This window comes from Tenrec ecaudatus, chromosome 2, assembly GCF_050624435.1.
Source record: "Tenrec ecaudatus isolate mTenEca1 chromosome 2, mTenEca1.hap1, whole genome shotgun sequence".
NCBI lineage: Eukaryota > Metazoa > Chordata > Mammalia > Afrosoricida > Tenrecidae > Tenrec > Tenrec ecaudatus.
In genome coordinates, this window is record NC_134531.1 from 15,252,211 (window position 1) to 15,271,622 (window position 19,412).

General features: G+C 50.4%; 1 protein-coding gene across 1 annotated transcript in view; it reads right to left on the reverse strand.

Annotated features, from left to right (window-relative positions):
• RETREG1 (reticulophagy regulator 1) overlaps nt 1–18,504 on the reverse strand; it is a 149,524-nt gene extending 131,020 nt beyond the window's left edge. The window contains exon 1 of the mRNA XM_075540882.1: nt 18,117–18,504. Coding sequence (XP_075396997.1) covers nt 18,117–18,388 — 272 coding nt within the window. The 5' untranslated portion in view covers nt 18,389–18,504. The remainder of the gene's footprint in view (nt 1–18,116) is intronic.
• Nucleotides 18,505–19,412: the final 908 nt, after the last annotated feature.

A 19,412-nucleotide genomic window follows, 5' to 3' on the forward strand; every position in this document is an offset into this window, starting at 1 on the left:
CAAACTGGATCAACTTGGTCAGTTGACCTCCCTCTTGACCCAACCTGAAACTGTTCTAGGGGCAAGTATTTCTTGCTTGTTCCATGACAAAAATTTTCTCCCTGGTCTTTTAAATATTCATGGTGGTCTTTTCTTTCTACTCATTATTTGTATATTTATCTTTGTATTATTATTATTTTATCCTGATCACTTTTATTTTCTTTTTGTTTTTTATTGTTTCTCTTGGGTTTTCCAGTTTGTGAAGCACAGAAGGAGTAGCTGCAAAGAGGGAAAAAATGATGCAGGGGCTTATGGGGGTGCATAGGGAGTGTGAGGGGTTGGGGGAGCAAACAGTGTATGTGGGAGAGGGGAGAGAGCACTAGAAGTGATGGTGATTACACAGCTCATTCTAAAAGCAATTTATCCCTGGGGGGGGTTCTAAAATTGACAGTGGTAATGATTGTACAACTCTTCTTGAGATGACTGAATTGTGTGATAGATGAAGTGCCAATAAAACTGTTTGAAAAAGTCCTCACAGGTGGACCAATAATAGTCAACATCATGATAAAGAGAGGAAAACCAACATTTCCAAGGAGTTTATTTTGCTTGGATTCACAAGCAGTGCTTCTAGAAGCTGTGGGCAAGAAACTGAACAATGGATTGTATAGGGCAGTGGTTCTCAACCTTCCTAATTACGACCCTTTAATACAGGTCCTCATGTGGTGGTGACCCCAACCATAAAATTATTTTCATTGCTACTTCATCATTGTCATTTTGCTGTTATGAATCGGGTGACCCCTGTGAAAGGGTTATTTGACCCCCCCCAAAGGGGTCACGACCCACAGGTTGAGAACCACTGGCATAGGAGAAATCTGTGTAAGACCTCTTTAATGGATTGAAGAACAAAAAGCTCACTTTGAGGATGGAGGTGCACCTAACCCAGGCCATGGCTTTCAATCACCTCCTTCAAGAGGGGTGAATCAGGAAGACCGCCGAAGAGCGGGTCCCTTTGAACTGTGCTGCTGGCGACAAACACTGAAAGTCACGTGGCTGATCTGCCCTGAATACTCTGAAAGCACATCAGAAAACAGGATGGAGAGACTTCGTCTCTCACACTTCGGGACATGTGGTCAGGAGAGACCAGTCCTTGGAGGAGGACACCACGCTGGGTAAAATAGGGGCGTGGTGAAAAAGAGGGAGTCTCAAGGAGATGGCTAGACCCAGTGGCTGCAACAACGGGCTCGGACACACAGCACTGAGAGGATGGTGCGGGCGCAGACATGGAGGTGGGCATATCTGACCTCCTCTGGCTTCCCTTGGGCTCAAGCATAGGAACAATTGCGAGGATGGCACAGGACTGGGCAGTGTTTCCTTCTGATGTGCATGGGGTCACGGTGAGTGAGAATCTAGCCGATGGCGCCTGACAATAACAACTGGCTTCCAGATTGCCATGAGGCAGGAGAAAGACATCCCGCCACCTTCAGCCTCCTTGACCTGTTCTGACACTGACTCTTCCTCCCACATCTCTGCTGGGTTCAGTCATTTGTTGCAATGGCCACAAGGAACTCAAGCCACGCTCCTGATTAAGGGGGTTTATTAGGGAGGTCACAAGTCAGGCTCGGCAAACAGTAAGGACACAGTCATCAGTCTCCTCAGTCAGCAGCCAAGTCTCTCTCTGGCTCTCAGCCTCTAAGTCACATGGTTCCTTGGCCTTTGCTTCCATGGGCCAAGAAGGCAGGATCCCACTTGCCACTGTTCCACAGTCCCATAGTCTCAGGCACTTCTCCTTGGCATCTCGGTGGCCCGGTCTCTGGTACATCTGGTCTCAGACAGAGATCTTGGCTGTGCTTGTCCAAGGTCCTCAGGCTCCCTCCATCCTCTGCCGCTACAAACAATGGGGAGGGAACGGGTACTAACCGTGTGTGACATGCACCCTACGGACATAGTCCCATCCAACCGTATGGTGGAAGTTACAGAGATTTGAGTAGAAGATCCATATTAAGGAATTTCACCCCACCATAGCCCCTCACTGAAGACAGACTCGGGTCAGGAGGAGCCTGACTCTGGAGCATCCCCCCTTCCCCCGCTTCTCACTGGTAACATTACTTCATTACAAGGGAGCACCATATTAAGGCCGGGCTCAATGGTACCCAAACCCCGAAGACCAAGAAAAAGCCGACTCTGAAGATACCAATACTGTAAGGCAAGCATCATGAGAACTTTGAAAAGGTCTTCGACTCAACGTGAGACCCAGCATACAAAGGTGTCCTTGGCACCTGGCCATCAGTCTGGAGCTATTTGCAATAGAAATCACCAGCCAACCGTTAGACCAAAGCCAGAGAAATAAACACATCGCTTCCAAGTGAGAAAAACCGTAGCGGCGTTTTGGCTACGGGTTGGGCTGCTCACGGAAAGGTCAGCTCAGAGCAGACAATGCACGGAGAGGACCATAGAGCCGGCCCGCCTACAAGACACAACAGCCCTCACTGATCTATAGCCCTATGGTGGACAGCACTGGAGCCACATTGTGGGAATTGCTCCCGATCTGATCCCACCACACCAAGGCAAAACACTCAACAGAACAGCAAGGCAGCAGAGCAAGGAAGTCCCCAGAGAATACCAAAAGTAGACTTTGGGGCCAGGGCATGGCACCCTATCAGACTCAACCGGAAAACATTCCTAAAGGTCAACAGACCTTGAACTATTTACAAGTTTTTCGGTTTTTTGTCATTGATTTGTTGTTTTCTTTCGCTGCTTTGTTTTTCTCTGTCTTGTTTTTGTGCATAATATTATCTCTGCAGGTCTATCTCGACAAGATAGACTGGATAAACAATCTGGAGGAGGAAACAACAGGACCGGCGGTTCAGGGGGACATGGGAAGTGGGGAAGGAATTAATGTTAACAAACCCAGAGACAAGGGAACAACAAGTGATTCAAATCGATGAGGAGGAGGGTGTAGGAGGTCTGGTAAGGCTTGATCAAGGGCAATGTAACTGAGAGGAATCACTGAAACCCAAATGAAGACTGAGCATGATAGTGGGACAAGAGGAAAGTAAAAGGAAATAGAGGAAAGAACTAGGAGGCAAAAGACATTTATAGAGGTGTAAATATTGGCATGTGCATATGTAAATATATTTATATATGATGATGGGGAAATGTATCTATGTTCATATATGTATAGGTTTAGTATTAAGGCATTGGGCCTCCACTCAAGTACTCCCTCAATGCAAGAATACTTTGTTCTATTTAACTGGTATTCCATGATGCTCACCTTCCTGACATGATCGATGAAGATAAATGGGTGCATAAGCAAATGTGGCGAAGAAAGCTGATGGTGTCTGGCTATCAAAAGATATAGCATCTGTGGTCTTAGAGGCTTGAAGGTAAACAAGTGGCCGTCTAGCTGGGAAGCAACAGAGCCTACACAGAAGAAGCACACTAGGCTGTGTGATCACGAGGTATCGATGGGATCAGGTATCAGGCATCAAAGAACAAAAATCATATCATTGTGAATGAGGGGGAGTGCGGAGTGGAGACTCAAAGCCCATCTGTAGGCAATTGGACATCCCCTTACAGAAGGGTCATGGGGAGGAGATGAGGCAGTCAGGGTGCAGTGTAAAAACTATGAAACATACAACTTTCCTCTAGTTCTTTAATGCTTCGTGTGTTGTCCCTGACCACCCCATCCCCCCACTATCATGATCCCAATGCTACCTTACAAAACTGGCTAGACCAGAGAATGTACACTGGTTCAGGTAGAAACTGGAAACACAGGGCATCCAGGACAGATGAACCCTTTAGGACCAGTGGTAAAAGTGGCGATACCAGGAAGGTGGAGGGAAGATGGGATAGAGAGGAGGAACTAATTACAAGGATCCACATATAACCCCCTCCCTGGGGGACAGAAAACAGAAGAGTGGGTGAAGGGAGACATCGGACAGTGTAAGACATGACAAAATAATACTTTATAAATTACCAAGGGTTCATGGGGGAGGGGAGGGAAAAAGTGAGGAGCTGATGCCAAGGGCTCAAGTAGAAAGCAAATGTTTGAGAATGATGATGGCAACAAATGTGCTTGACACAATGGATGGATGTAGGGATTGTGGTAAGGCTTGGTCGAGCCCCCAATAAAATGATTTTTTTTTTAAGTAAGATAGTTCCTTGGGGGTATGGCAGAGGAGGTTAGGGGGAAATGAGGAGCTACTAACGAGCACAAGAATGGAGAAAGTGTTCTACATCTGATTATGGTGTGATTGAACTATCGATTGTATGCCAATAAAACTTAAAAAGAGAGAGTTACGGTTTTGGAAGCCCACAGAGGCAGTTCTACCCTGCCCTGTAGGGTTGCTATAAGTCAGCTTCAACTCAATGGCAGTGAGTCTGCTTTGGTTTTTTTCTACCCAGTGACAAGAAGGAAGGCTGAATTAGTGGGCTGTCATGGCACCATCAATGGGCAGTACAGCCCAGGGGGTCCAGCAGTGAGTCTTGCTGTCAGGCTACACGCTGGGGTCAACCACGTCCAACTCCATGAGCTGTGTGCCCCTGGTGGGACCTCTGGGCCTCAGGATCATTCTGCAACATGCGAATATCAGCAGGGACACCTCGCCCTCCCCACACGGCTGTAACGCAGAGACTCCCCATATAGTAGTTGTGAGCTGTTGAAAATATTCCAGCCCGGTGCACACTCAAGACGTGTTCCTCATGGGTTGTCCTATGACGGTGATTCACTGCTAGTCTAACCAGCACCAAACTTAGCAACACACACACATACACACACACACTGCCTCTCTCTTCTGAACTCCAAATGCCCTCTGGGAGCTTGATGGTTCCCCCAAGAGTGGTGTTAGGGGATGGGGTAGGCCCTTGGCTACCATTTCTGAGCCCCACCCCCAGAGAACTGCCATCTGTCTGCGAGTTTGTCATATTGCAGTGGGGAGAGTTTCACCGTGATATTAGAAGATAATCAACAGGTATTTCACACAGCAACAAGGCCACCCACAGTGAGCATGGTTCAGTGGCGTTTCCAGCCTAAAACAGATCAGGGGGGAAAAAGCCATGGATACCTACTTGTGAAAATCAGCCAACAAAATCACAATGGGCCCCATCAGAAGATTCTCCCAGACAGTGCTGGAAGAGGTGGCAGGCCCCTGCGGAAGGCGGAAGGCAGAGGGAGCAGGCTGTAGCCACAGCCAAGGGCTCAGACAGACCCATGAACATGGAGGCGGTGCGGACTGGGTAGTGCTTGGTTCTGCTGTCCGCGGGGTTGCCAGCTTCCAACAGCAGGGACGGTCGGTCGGTTGCTTGTACCCCTTCCCTACAGACATCATCCTCAAAGCCAGACCAACAGCCCAACACCATCCACCGGGTGGCAACAGTGCTTCTCCAAGAGGCCACTTCCACAAACACCTAATGCCCTGAGGATCTCACTGCAAACTGCACACCGACCACCACAGACCACCCAGTGGTACGCCCCACTGTGAGCAGACTGGACTCCACCCGCCCTGTCACCTGTGGGGACTGAGCCCTTCCTGGGTCAAAAGGACAGACTCGGAGGGGAAGTAAAATAGGAAGACACTGTGCCACACGCCTCCAGAGAGCACTCCATCCGTGGGGCTAGGTGATTCATGCTTAAGATGAAACCCAAAGAGGGCTGGGGGGACTCTGGAAAGCACACCTTGTGGTGCCAGCACTGTCCTCTGCAGGATGCGTCAGCTTCTGTCTCCAGCGCAGGCAGAGCACAGCTGTGTAAGGGTGTGCTGACGTTTCATGTGAGAAGCAAATGAACTTTGTCCTCGGAAGGCAGAGGGCTAGGTCACGTGAACTGGGACACTAATCTCACACAAAAATACACCTTGAGCTACCATCTGGCTTGGTAGAAATTATACACGCACACGCACACGCACACACACATACATGCCACGCACGCTACACACAACCACGACCGTTGAGAGGATTCTGACTTATAGCGGCCCTATAGGACAGAGAACTATTCCCCCGGGTTTCCACGACTGTTCATCTTTACAGGAACAGACAGCTTCATCTTTCTCCCTTGGAGCAGTTGCTGGGTTTGAACCTCTGACCTTGCAGTTAGCAGCCCAATGCATAGCCCACTCTACCACCAAGTCTCCTTCACATACTCCCTGTCATTGAGGGGATTCCTATGTATCTCAACCCTAGAGGGCTCAGGTTTCTGAGACTGAAACTCTGCCTGGGAGTAGAAAGTCTCACCTTTCTCCAGTGGAGCAGCTGATGGTTTTGAACTACTGGCCTTGCAGTTAGCCGCCCAACATGTAACCACTACAACACCAAGATTCTTTTTTCCTTCCCAGACGTATCGTGAAGACAGCCCAGGCCAGGGCGATGTTTCATTCTGTTGTCCCTAAGGGGTCTCCAGGAGTCGAAACCCACTTGATGGCCCCTAACCACAACAGGCCCGCTCCTCCCACCACTTCACCTCCTGGTTGCGCCCTCTTTGCCCCATCCCCAGTGACCAGAAGAAAAGGTCTCCTTCCAAGCTCCGCCCCTCCAGCTCTTCAGAACCTCATGCTGCCCCTTGTCCCTCCACGTGTTCCACTTCACTTCTCCATCACCTACCTAGCACCCCGCCAACCCGAGTCCACCAAGCAGCTCTCCTGCCTCCTTCTAAGGACAAACACTCAGTCACTGCACAGTGCTGGGCACTGACAGGAGGAGTCCTGGTGGCGCCAACAGTTAAGTGTTCATCTGAGAACCGAAAGGTTGATGGTTCAAATCCACCCAGCAGATCCACAGGAGAAAGAGCTGGTAACGTGCTTCTTAGAGGAGTACAGTCAAGAGAATTTTATGGGGAGCTCCAAGCTGGGTGGTACCAAACAATGTACCTTGACTTGTGTCCCCCAAAAAGATTTGTCCAAGACCTCACTCCTAAACCCGTGAAGGAGAGCTTGTTTAGAACGTCGTTGCTTCTAGTTGCCATCAGTTGTGTCCCAGGCTTGGAAACGCTTTGTAGAAAGGAAGGAAGCCCTGCCTGGTCCTGCGCCGTCCTCACGAGGGCTGTTTGGCCCTCTGTTGTGGTCAGCGTGTCCATCCATCGTGTCAAGGGTCATCCTCTTTTCTGATGGCCCCATACTTTACCAAGAACTCATTCTTTCTAAGGACTGCTCTCTTTTGAAAAGAGCCCTGGTAGCAGAGCGGGGTACGCATTGGGCTGCTAACCACAAGGTCCGCAGTTCAAAACCGCCAGTCGCTCCTAAGGGGAAAGATGAGGCTATTTCCATAAAAAGTTAGTTTCCGAAGCCCACGGATGCCGTTCTTCCCTGCCCTGGGGGTCACCGTAAGTCAGAACCAACTCAAGGGCAATGAGTTTGACCTGGTTGACTGGTCTCTCCTGATGCCCAAAGTGAGACGAGGTTTCACCATCTACATTCGTAAGGCGCAGGAAGCCTGGCTGTACTGCTTCCCATTTGCTTGTTCTTCTGGTAGCCCATGAGAGTTTCATTTTTCTTCACCGTAATTCAAACGGGTCCACTGTCAGTCTTCCTTCTTCGCCATGCAGCTAGCTTGGGTCAGGCACGCCTTAGTCCTTATTGAGAAATAGGTGCTTTCTTTTAAGGTTTTACGTCAATGAGGTCATAATCCCCACGAGGTCACACTGGAGAACACAGATGCCGAAGGCAGGCAACCAAGTGTTTTGACCACCATAGTCCAATACAACAGTGCCCAGCTCACAGATGGAGGCCAGCCTCAGCACTCGGACTGGGAGTCACTTTCCACATGGTCCTTTTTGCCAGGGGTGGATCTCACCTGATGGCATGCCCAAAGCATGTGAGATCATTTACAGCCTGAGACACCCACAGGAGCAGGTATGCTGTGTCCTGTCATCAGAATCCACTGGATGGCAGTGGAGTGAGGCACACACACACCCCCCCAACATACACACACCACCCACTGACACCAGTGCAGTGAGAATGATGGCAGGGGATTGGATTGTCCCACCACCAACAACAACAACAATATGTGTTGAACTCCTGACCCTTGGGCTGATCCTGCTGGGAAATAGGGGTTCTTATTTCACGCCCACCAGGCCACCAGGTCATCTCAGCACAGAGTGTGCCCTGAATGAATTCACGTCTGCATTGTAAAAATACCGACTAGGCAATGAGGTACACACGTGCAGGAAGAGGGGCGTGGTGAGACAGATACCATGTCAGAAGACCAAAAGAAAGAATCCCAAAAGGGGTTTACCCACCTGAGACCCAGCTCTTTCCTCTCTTTATTCTTCTCCAGACAGGGTAACATTGTCATGCAATGCCATTCGCCCAGGGGCGCTTCTTCATACTCCTGTTCACACCAGAACCGGGTCGGAAACGGAGCACAGCGGTTTGCGCTGCACCAGAGGAAGGGTGCCTGCGAGTGGGGCTGCTCCCCGGTCCTGCAATCTGAGCCGCTCAGCAAGTAGGGAGACATGCTGAAAGTGGGGGGATTGAACCTTGAACCCGGGCAGTTCCCACCCACATCTGACCCTGAAGCCTTACGACAACTTGATTCACATGAACAGCAACTCCTAACACAGACACACAAAGGGGTTTGTGCGTGGATCTCAAACCCCTACTCCGAGAAAACACCTAGCCAGAAAAAAACCAACAAACTAACGGCCACCGAGTCCATGCCAACTCACAGCGACCCTGTAGGACCGAGAGGACATTCCTTGAGGGTTTCCGAGACTGTCGCTCTTTACAGGGGTAGAAAGCCGCATCGTTCTCCAGACACCAAAGAGCATGTGACACCACCCATCAGGAATTCTCGGGAGCAGATCAGCCAGACCCAGCATCTGGGGAGGGGCTGAAGGAGCAGTGTTGTGGGCTCCGTGTTGGGCTGTGAACTACAAGGTTGGCAGTTCAAACCCACCCTCCACTCTTCAGCAGAAAGACGAGGCTGTCTGCTCCCATAGAGTTCCAACCTCGGAAAGCCGTCCACTCTTCACACACCCGTTGTTTGAGAGATAAGCTGCCACACGGGTGAGCTGGATCCCCCCTCGCCATTCTTCTTGAATCAGCTCCATGGCAAGGTGCTTAGCATTTTGTTTTGGTTTGTTTATTGGTTGGCTGGAATTGATGGACAAGGGACATGATGATGGGATTGTTACCAAAACCTGAAAATTAAACCCATGGTGATCAAGTTAATTTCACCTCACAGCACCCCTGCAGGACAGAGTAAAACTACCCCGGTGACATCGTGGATGCTGTGTTGCACTACCAGCGGCAAGGTCATGAGTTCAAAACCATCAGCCACTCTGCAGGAGAAAGGCAAAGGTTTATACTCCCAGAAAGAGGGACAGCCTCAGGGTTTAATCTGAGAGGCAAGGAAATGATAGAGGAAAGTTTCCCCTCGGATCAACTCCCATGCTCAGGGTGAACAGAGCTCACTCAATGGAGAAATCAAATAGGACAAAGCCTCAATTCACAGACTCATCAACTCACATAAGCACCTTATATCAACACAAGATCTTATATTCTATGTGATTGGATAAATTATACCCCAGGGGTAAGACTTGACAATGTTTTTCTTTTTTGTTTCTTTGGGGGTTATCATTTTTGTTTTCTGTCTTTTGTTTATTTGTTTGTGTTTGTTTTTTGCTGTTGCTCTTGTTTTTTGTTTTGGTCATGATATAACCACCAAAGAAAACCAGAGTCATTCATTACCTGTGGACAAGGAGATGGATTCTCGGTTCACACGTAAGTCTAGCCCCAATCCAAGGACAGTGAGTTCTGATCACATGGTCCTGCTCGATACTCCCCTTCCTGAAGAGATCACTGTAGATAAGGTGCTACAGCACAGCGTGGTGAAGAAAGCAGATGGTGCCCGGCTAACAACTGGAATAGTGTCTGAGGTCATAAAGGCTTGTATTCTGACAAGCAGCCATCTAAGTGAGGACTCAACTAAGTCCACACAGAAGAAGCACAGCAGCCTGTGTGACCCAAAGATTACGATAAGATCCTAATATGATGAAGGGAATAGAATCAGAGCTTAAATTGTGAACAGGAAGTTTGCAGAAGGCAAACTGAAGACTAGCTAGTCAGATTGAGCCTCTGACAGATGCTCTCTGGCCACAGGCAGGAACAGTTTTACTGTCAAACAGAGAGTATTGTCAACTTGACGATGGTCAATCAAACCATGGTATAATGTGCTACGTGGTCAGGCCAGTGGTTCTCAACCTTCCCGATGCCACAGTCCTTTCATACAGTTCCTCGTGTGGTGGTGACCCCCAACCATAACATTATTTTCGTTGCTACTTCATCACTGTAATTTTGCTGCTGTTATGAATCGAGGAACCCCTGTGAAAGGGTCATTTGACCCCCAAAGAGGTCATGACCCACAGGTTGAGAACCGCTGCTCTAGACCCAACCGGAATTTTCTCTACGCTCAAACACGTCTTGCTTATGCCACAACAGAAATCCCTGACTTTCTAAATATTGTTGGTAGTTTTTTCTTTATATTATTATTATTTTCCATTTCATTTTGTCTTTGTCTGTTTGTTTCTGTTGGGTTTCCCAGTTTGTGAAACACAGGTGTGGATGCACGCAGACAATAACTGATGCAGTGAATTATGGGGGGCTGGGGAGCGGGGGCAGAGAGGGGACTTAGGGAGCAAACAATGAATGCAGGAGTGGGGAGAGAGCATTAGAACCGATTGTGATGATGGATATTCAACTCTTTTTAAAAGTGGTTTACCGATGGAAGTGTATGACATGTGAATATCATATCAAGAAAACTACTTTAAACAAAAGAAACAAACAAACAAAGTTACAATCTGGGAAACCCACGAGGTAGCCCTACCCTGTCCTACAGGTTTGATGGCGTGATTTGGGTTTGGTTTCTAAGGCTGGGAACCTTAATGGGAGCAGACAGTTGCACTGCTCTCCCAAGGAGCCAAGAGTCTAACCCACATTGCCACCCAGGCACCTAAGTACAGTATGTGGTTGTGTGTATAAATATGTGTGAGCTCGCATGTGTGTATAAACTCACACACATCAGGGGGCTTCTTCAGACACTGCGTGGAGCTAATAAAAATGAGTACAACAAGAAGAAAGTGGCCTGATTTATCATGATTCAAGGAAAAACATCAAAGCTCACTGCCCTTGAGTCGATGCCGACTCATAGTGACCCTATGGGACAGGGCAGAACTGCCTCTGTGAGTTTCTGAGACTGTGACGAAGCATGAAGAAGCCCCATCTTTCTCCTGAGGAGCAGAGGGTGGTTTCAAACTGGTAACCCTGCGGATCATAGCCCAATGTCTGACCACCACACCCCCATGGTTGCTGTGATGTATAATGATATCAGTAGTTGATGCTTCCAAAGAGTATGATTCAATGGAAACCAATATCTTTTGAATTAAATGAAAACTTGGTTAGCCTGCTTTTAAAAAAAAAAAAGAAGAAGATGTTCTAAAACTGATTACAGTAGTGATAGTACACCTCTTCTTTTTTCTTTCTTTTTGGACAGGACTTTTCATTTAACATACAATTCACATGTGATACAATTCAATAGCTTAGTCACATTCTTCTGGATAGGGCTGAACTATTTGAACTGTCTGACATGCGGATGATGTGCCAGTGAAACTGTTTAAAACACATGACTAGCTTTTAATGTAGCTTCACGCACTGCCCTGGAATCGATGCCGACTCACAGCATCCCCGTGGGTTTCTGAGGCTAACTGGTGACAGGAGTAGAAAGCCCAGTCTCTCTCCCAAAGAGCTGGTGGTGGGTTCAAAGTGCCAACCCTGCGGATCGCAGCCCAACACATAACCACAACACCACCAGGGCTCCCAGCTTCTGGTATAACGCTAAAATATTCAGAGGATATAAGATCACTAGTGGAAGAGTCTAGATCCATGAGAAAAATAAAAATACTGTTTAAAGAGAAGGGAGCAGTGTTAGTGGGAAAATGGAATGAAAGGATAATGTCATTTTTTCCTGAGTATTTGAAACCCCTCGTACACCCCCCCACACACACACACAGTCTAAATAGTGATAGTTCTCCCAGGTAAAGAGATGGCACCCCCCCTGTGCCCCTGTGCTCTCCATCCCATGACGCCTCCTCACCCCCAGGGACCAGCATGCTGCTGATTCCTGGGGTAAGAATGCCCTCTCTTTTCTGCTTTGTCGCTCTGTGTCCTGTCCATCAGGACTGGGCTCATGGCACCCCTTTCAAACTTCTATCACACTGGAGCAGACGGTTTGCACCTTTGGGATTCTTCTGCCCAAAATGACTTCTGTCAAAGTCACCTGTGCTGCCGCTCCTCCCCCCCCCCCCCAAGCTACAGCTTGTTTCCACCAGCGGGTGATATTCCACAGTAAGAACAGATGTGTCTTCAGCTACTTGTCCCACAAAAAACATGAAAGGATGTTCATCCAAGGCCTTTTCCCCTCCCCACTTCCCATAGGAAAAACAAATCCAGACACGCATCTTTCTCCCGTGGGAGCCGCTGATGGCTTCGAACTGCCAACCTGGTGGTTAGCAGTGAAAACGCACTAGGCCAGGGGGAGAAAAATGTAGAACAGAGCTCGAAATCATGAGAGAACCGAGGCTCAGTAGTCAGATAGAAATTCATGAGACAACCCCCTCCCCTCCCACACACACCAAAAAATGGTATCCCACCCTCCCCACCCCCACCAACCCCTGAGATCTGGAACGGAACACGGCTGCCCTTGAGAATAGCCAACCACTGAGGATCAAAGGGCAGCCTTCACCCAGGGACGGAACTGAGAGGAAATGGGACCAGGAGCAGCCACAGGGAGGAAGTGGGCTATGCAACCGCACGTCGAGGGGGCGGCATCGATGAGGGAATCAGAACGCGCCTGGAGGCTCTCTAAGCCTTCCCACTCGCCATAAAGAGTCAAAAGAAAGAAGATACGCTGCCTTGGAGTTCCTGGGACACAGAATGATAGAGGCTTCATCATTTAGAGTCGCTTGATAAGAAGCAGACCATCTCATTTTTTTTAATGAACAATGCGCCAGCCCTGAGAAGCTACACAACGGGGGCGGACACCTTCCAAAAATTAAACAAAAATTCACACACTTCTCAGCCAGGCCAATGGATGGTAAGGCAAAAGCCATAGGAAGTATTTCAGAAGTTAGAGACCAGGATTGCTCTCTTGCCGTCAAGGAAAACGCATGGGTGGAATGCAGTGTTGTAAACCAGGGGACAATCCGGCCGATCGGCAGAAAGCGCGCCACAAGAGAAGAGGACTGGAGAAGCGCTTCGTGGTGAAGATCAAAGAGGACACTCCAAAAAGAAACCAAAAATCCTCCCCGCTGGACCGACAGGGAACGCCCTAACAAGGGGGCAAAGATGGAGGTTGCCAAGGGCGTCATTTTACTGGGGCACCATCACCACCCACGGAAGCAGCAGTCAAGAAATCAAGTGACTGTAATGTTGCACTGGATCGATATCCGACTGAAAAACCCAAACCGAACTCCCTTGAACGCGGTCAAGAGTAAGGCTGTCACTTTGAGGGCTCCGGTGGGCCTGACCTCCACCACGGTGCGTATCTTCAATCTCCTCATAGGCATGTGGGAGCCGGACCGTGAATAAGGAAGAGCAGAGAACCGCTGCATCTGAATGGAGGTGTTGGTGATGGGCAGGGAACAAACCACAGCCTGGCAGAAGAACACCTCCATCTGTCTTGGAAGAAGTACAGTCAGACTCCTCCACAGAAGCAGTGAGGCTCCACCGCCTCACCTCCTTGGGCAGGTTGTCAGGAGATACCGGTCCGATAAAAGAAAGAGCTAGAGAAAATGCGAAGACCATCCAGTCAAGGACTGACACAGAGGCTGAAACAAGGGGCTCAGGTGTAAAAACAATTGGGAGGACGGAACAAGAATGGGCAATGTTTCACTCTGTTGTACACGGGTTGTTCTGTGTTGGAAGCAACTCAACAACGCTAAGTTGGACCCCGTCATCCTCCTTCTGGGAGTGTATGCAGCAGACATACTTCCAGGCATGCAAAATAATGCCTGCACAAGGTGATCCTGTAACAATAGCAAGAGTGTGGGAAGAGCCTGCGACCATCAGTCAGGGAGAGGTTGGATATTTTGAGATCGCTATACCCGAAACAGATCAAGAAAGTGGCCGCCGAGATATACTAAGAGGAATTGCCTGTATGAGAGACCTTCACAAAGTCTGTGGAGAAGCAGCAACAAACTCAAGGTGGATTAAAGACCTGCAGGTAAGACCTAGCAGTAAGAAGGCCATCAATGAGAAAGCAGGGGCAAACTCTTGGGGTCTAACACAGAGCATGAACACACACACAGTAGAATTCAAAATAGATGTCTGGGGCCTGCTATGCCTAAGAGTCCAAAGAGAACCCACAGGATGGGAAAGGATGTTTGGCAACGGGACATCCGACAAAGGACGAATCTTTAAAATCTATAGCAACATCTCGACCAGCAAAGGACGGAAGATCTGATTTTAAAAGGGGCAAAGGACATGAGGAGGCACTTCATCTAAAACAGCATCTAGATGGCCGACAAACATAGGAAAAAAAACTCCCAGCCAGGAGCCATCTGAGAGATGCAAATCAAAACAACAAGGAGATGCCACTTCACACGGGTGTGGAGAGCAACGTCTAAAAATTGGTAAAGAACCAGTGCTGGGCAGGGTGCAGAAGTCCCAGAGCCCTCCCTCACCCACTGCTGGTGGGGCACAAAAATAAATGCCTGAATGTGCAAGCATCGCGGAAAGCCATGGGTGCTGCAGGCGCCGTGAGTGATTTAACATGGCCCTTCTAACCAAAGGCTTGAACTCCAGTCTTTAACCACACAGCTTTTCCCTGCATGGGTCTGGTAGGAGGGTGGGAGAGAACACCGATGGGATTCACTGTGAGTAATTGGGACTGGGATTCCCTGGAGTAGCACCTGCTGGGCATAAAACGAGCCCTTTGAGAAGCAGGAGGAGAGATCTCATTACCAGCAAGAGCCAGGAGTCGAGAACATCCTCTGGATCCGAGATCCGTGCGCAGAACCTCCTGGATCCAGAAGGTAGCCAGTGATACCCTCACAGGAGCAGCAGCAGAACCAGGAGTCAGAGCATGGGACAGAGTGGTGGGCTTCCCACCCCAGAGAGCAAGTGAAGGCGGGTGTCTTTGTGCAGGAGGCCGGCTTGTGGCATGGGGTGTCTCTGAGCACTTAATTGAGGAAACTGGGCTTGCTGACCCTCAGAAGTGGAGCGATGGGTCTTGAGGCTGAGACTTACTGCAGTGGGGTGTCTCTGGGTATTGAGTTCAAGAAGGTGGGCTTGCTGATGCAGGGAGCTTGAGCTGAAGGCCTTTGGGTTGAGGCTTACAGCAGAATGGTTAGGGCCATCCCCCTTTGGGCAGACCGGAAAAGAACTCTGCGCCCCATCCTGGTAACTCAACCCTGAGCATTTCTCCCTGGCATTCCAACTTGTTCACTTCGTAAACCCTTTGATCATGAATTTTGCCTGTGAGTTCTGTGTAGCCATTATAATGGATACGAGAAACTATTTAGGTAAAACAGTGGATGTTAATAAGAGAGTTCGGGTGCTCCCTCAAATAACTGGGAAGAGAAATTCCATAAGACCCAGCAATCCCTCTGTTGGGCACAGACCCTAAAGAAGTAAGAGCCACAATACAAGCTAGTGTATGCACACCCATGTTCGTCACAGCATTAGTCACAATGGCAAGAAAAAGGAAACAGCCTAAATGCCATCCCTGGAAGAGTGGAGATAGCCATGCTGGTCCATGCACACAACGGAACACTACCCATCGCTCCAAAACACAGATGAAACCACAAAGCACCTCCTACCATGGGTAGAGCGGAAAGACCTATTAAGTGAATGAGCTAGTCACAAAGGGTCAATACTGTACGAGACCGCTGTCGTCAAGAAACATCTCAAAACTCAAGACAGAGGTTTGCATGCCCAAGGAAACACTTTGATGGCTGCCAAGGTGGGGGTGGGGGGAACAAACCAGTAGACTCGGGGCGGCCAGGTGTTGGCTTGAGTGAAGGGGAAGGCAATGCACCACATGAGGGCGAAGAGAAATCGAAGGGGAGAGTGGGCAGGTTACTGGAGGGTAGGTAAGTAGCTTAAGTTGTGTAACATAAAGTTAATTATCTGAATTGTAAACTCCCACCTAAGTCAACATTTTAAAAAATTACTTCCAAAGAGTTTATGGGAAAATTGAGTGAAAAGACAATGAGATTGTTTGTCCATCGCCATGGAGTCAAATTCCACTCAGAGTGACCCTGTAGGACAGGGTACAACTTCTCCATAGGAAACTAGGCTGTCATGTCGTTCTCCCTAGAAGCTGTCGGTGGGACTAAATCACTGGCTTTTCAGTTCGCAGCCGAGCTCTTCAATGCGACACCAGGGTTTCTTATCACCCATGCTGTTGTTAGGTTAGTAGGTTCCCACCCATAGCAACCTTACGCACAACAGAGCAACACACTGCCTGGTCCTGCACCACCCTCACTTAAGGCCCATATAAATCCAAACACCAAGTTCACTCAATTCTGAGTCAGTGACCCTATAGGACAGGGTAGAACTGCCCCTGTGAGCTACCAAGACTGTAACTCTTTACATGAGTAAGCAAGCCTCATCTCTCTCCCAAGGAGCAGTTGGTGAGTTTGAACTGCTGACCTTGTGGATAGCAACCCAAAGCATAACCGCTATGCCACCTGGGCTCCAGTTAGTATCCCACAATTTGCCTGAAATATCAGTAGCTTGTAAGATGGTCTGTCATGGTGAGAAAACTGGGTAATGGGGGACAGGCTGGGGAAAGAGAGTTTAAAGTGCTTACCCTTTCAACTTTTGACTCCTGAGACTGTACTAGGTATACTTAAAAACAACATGTAAAAAAACCCCAATGTTTTGGTAAAGAGGTTTAGAAACATGTCCCCTATTGTTAAAACATGTGAAATAATATGATCTAAGACCCTCAGACCCCCAATTACTGTCTGGACCCTGCCTGGTTGAGAAAAAAAACAATCTGATCTACCTGTGTGAACATCTGTGTAAGTTCACAATAGGTGCGAGATTTGAAGCGCACGCGCCAGTACAGAGACGCAAGGTGACGTTAATACACATTCAGGGGCTCTGATGAAAGGCTCATATCAAGAGAAAACAAGGATGAGGGAAGATTCTGCAGGAATCCCGTCCCCCACCCCACCCCTCCCATCTCCTTTCTCCAGTGAACTGGGATTATAGCAGGTACATAAACTGCTCTGGTTTATAGATCCTCTGACATTCCAGTCGAGAAACCAGGGTTCTGTAACATGATAGCTGGGACTGAGCCGCTTAGGGGGGTCATGTTTGTTTTGAGGACACAGTTACAAACAAAGAGGCTCCCGACCCCATCCCCCTGGGGGCTGAAAGATGTGACAGATAGCATGATCTTCCTTAAACAGACCAGACTCCCGTCCCTGGAGCCAGGTTCAAAGGGGAAAATCTGTTGTTGATCACGGCCTTTTCAAAACTACTCCTGGGTGGTGTCTGTGGGTCTCCTAAGGAGGGCTCTGTTTGCCTCCGCCTGTGCACCTGGGACCGGCTGTACAGCCTCCACCAGTTTGCCCACAGTTGTCTCATCAGGGAGCAAGAAGGTAAACGAAGCCTGGGGGAAGAGGAAAACAAGCCATTCACTGCCTGTCCCCAGGGGCGCGGAGGGGGGTAAGAAGGCCGAGCAGCCTTGAGCACGTCCCTCATATGTCTTAGGGACCCAAATGCCTGCCAGGGAAGAAGGGGAGGCGGGGGGGCCGCAAAAAGAAATACAAGTTCAAGCACGTTGGCTTGGGCAAGCTTGGGCGAGCAGATCAAGACCTGCGAGGTTGAGAAAGCCAAGGCCGAAGTTTCCCTGCACACAGGGGCCACCTGTGGGGGCAGGTGCGCGCAGGTCAGCCGACCACCAACAGCCTCAGGTGCGCGCAGGTCAGCCGACCACCAACAGCCTCGGAGGTGGCCTGCTGTGGACAGGGAAAGGTGAGGGTGGGTGGGTGTCCGAGGCAGGGGCGGGACCACGCTGGTTCCTCCGCAGTGCCCCGCGTGACCCCCCTCCCGACCCCTGGGCGCGCCCTCCGCCTGCCCTGGGGCGCCCCAAGGTCACCTGGCCTCCCGGGCGCCCCCACCCAGCCGGGCTCTCACCAGAACAGCAGATTGGCGCCGACGAAGGCGAGCAGGCTGCGCAGCGGCCTCTGCCAGCTCAGCAGCTCGCCGGCGCGGCAGCCCAGCCACACCACCGGCTCCCCGAGCAGCCAGCTCGCCGCGGCGCCCACCCGGCCCGCGGCCTCCTCCACCTGCCGCCCAGCGCCGGCCGCGCGCGCCTCGGGGGCTCCCTCCTCCTTGGGCTCCTCCTCGCGGGGTGCCTGCGCCGGGCATCCCTCCTCCGCAGGCTCCGCGGGCGCCGGGCTCGCCATCTTCCGCGGCGCGGTCAGGCGGGGACGGGGACGCGCGGCGCGCCTGGGTGTCGGCGGGTCCGGGCACGGGGCGCGCAGCGCGGGGCGCCGGCGGCTGGGTGCCTTGTGACGTCAGCCCGGGCCTCGGCGGGGGCGCCGCCCGGGGAAGTGGGTGCGGCCAAGTTCTCGCGGGGGCGGGGCGCAGAGCCTGGCGGCATCCCCTGGCATTGGGGCGCAGCTGGGAGGAGTCCGGGCGCTCACCTCGGCTGGCCCCGCCAGGGACCACAGGAAAGGGACCCCCACCCCCACCCGCTTGCTTTACCACTGGCAAAGGGGCAGAGACTGTCCCAGGTACAGCAGGTACCGCACGTGCCCTAGGCACCGTTTTGGGGGGTGGGGGTGGCGGGGCGTCGCATGCAAGCAAGCGGGAGGGGGACAAGGGGGGGGTGACTTGCAGGGGGAGCCACTGAGCAGTTTCCATTAACCCTCTGAGTTACCAACTTAAAAGGAATCCTTTCCTAGTTGAGAATCCTCAAAGGTTAAGGCAAAGGAGGCCTGGTGGCATAGTGGGTTATGCATTGAACTACTAACCTCAACATCAGCAGTTCAAACCCACCATCCACTCCTGGGGAGATAGATCAGGCTTTCTGTTCCTGTAAAGAGTTGCAGTCTTAGAAACCTGCAAGGGGCAGTTCTACCCTGCTCACTTGCTATGGGGCTAAGTGGATGGGAGGTCAGTAAGTTTGGTTTGGGACTCAGGTCAAGACAGACCAGACTGGTCAGTAAGTTTGGTTTGGGACTCAGGTCAAGACAGACCAGACTGTGTGACTTGCTCCAATGAGTGCAGAAAGAAGATGCTGAGGACAGGCACCTCCCAGACCAGTGCTCAGCAGCAGCAAGGATGCCACGGTTATAAGTTTTGAACTGATATCAGGTACTCACTGCTCCTTACTGCCATCCAGTCAATCCTGACTCCTAGCGACCCTATAGCACAGGGGAGCAATGCCCCTGTGGTCTCCAAGATCGACACTCTTTCTGCAGCCCA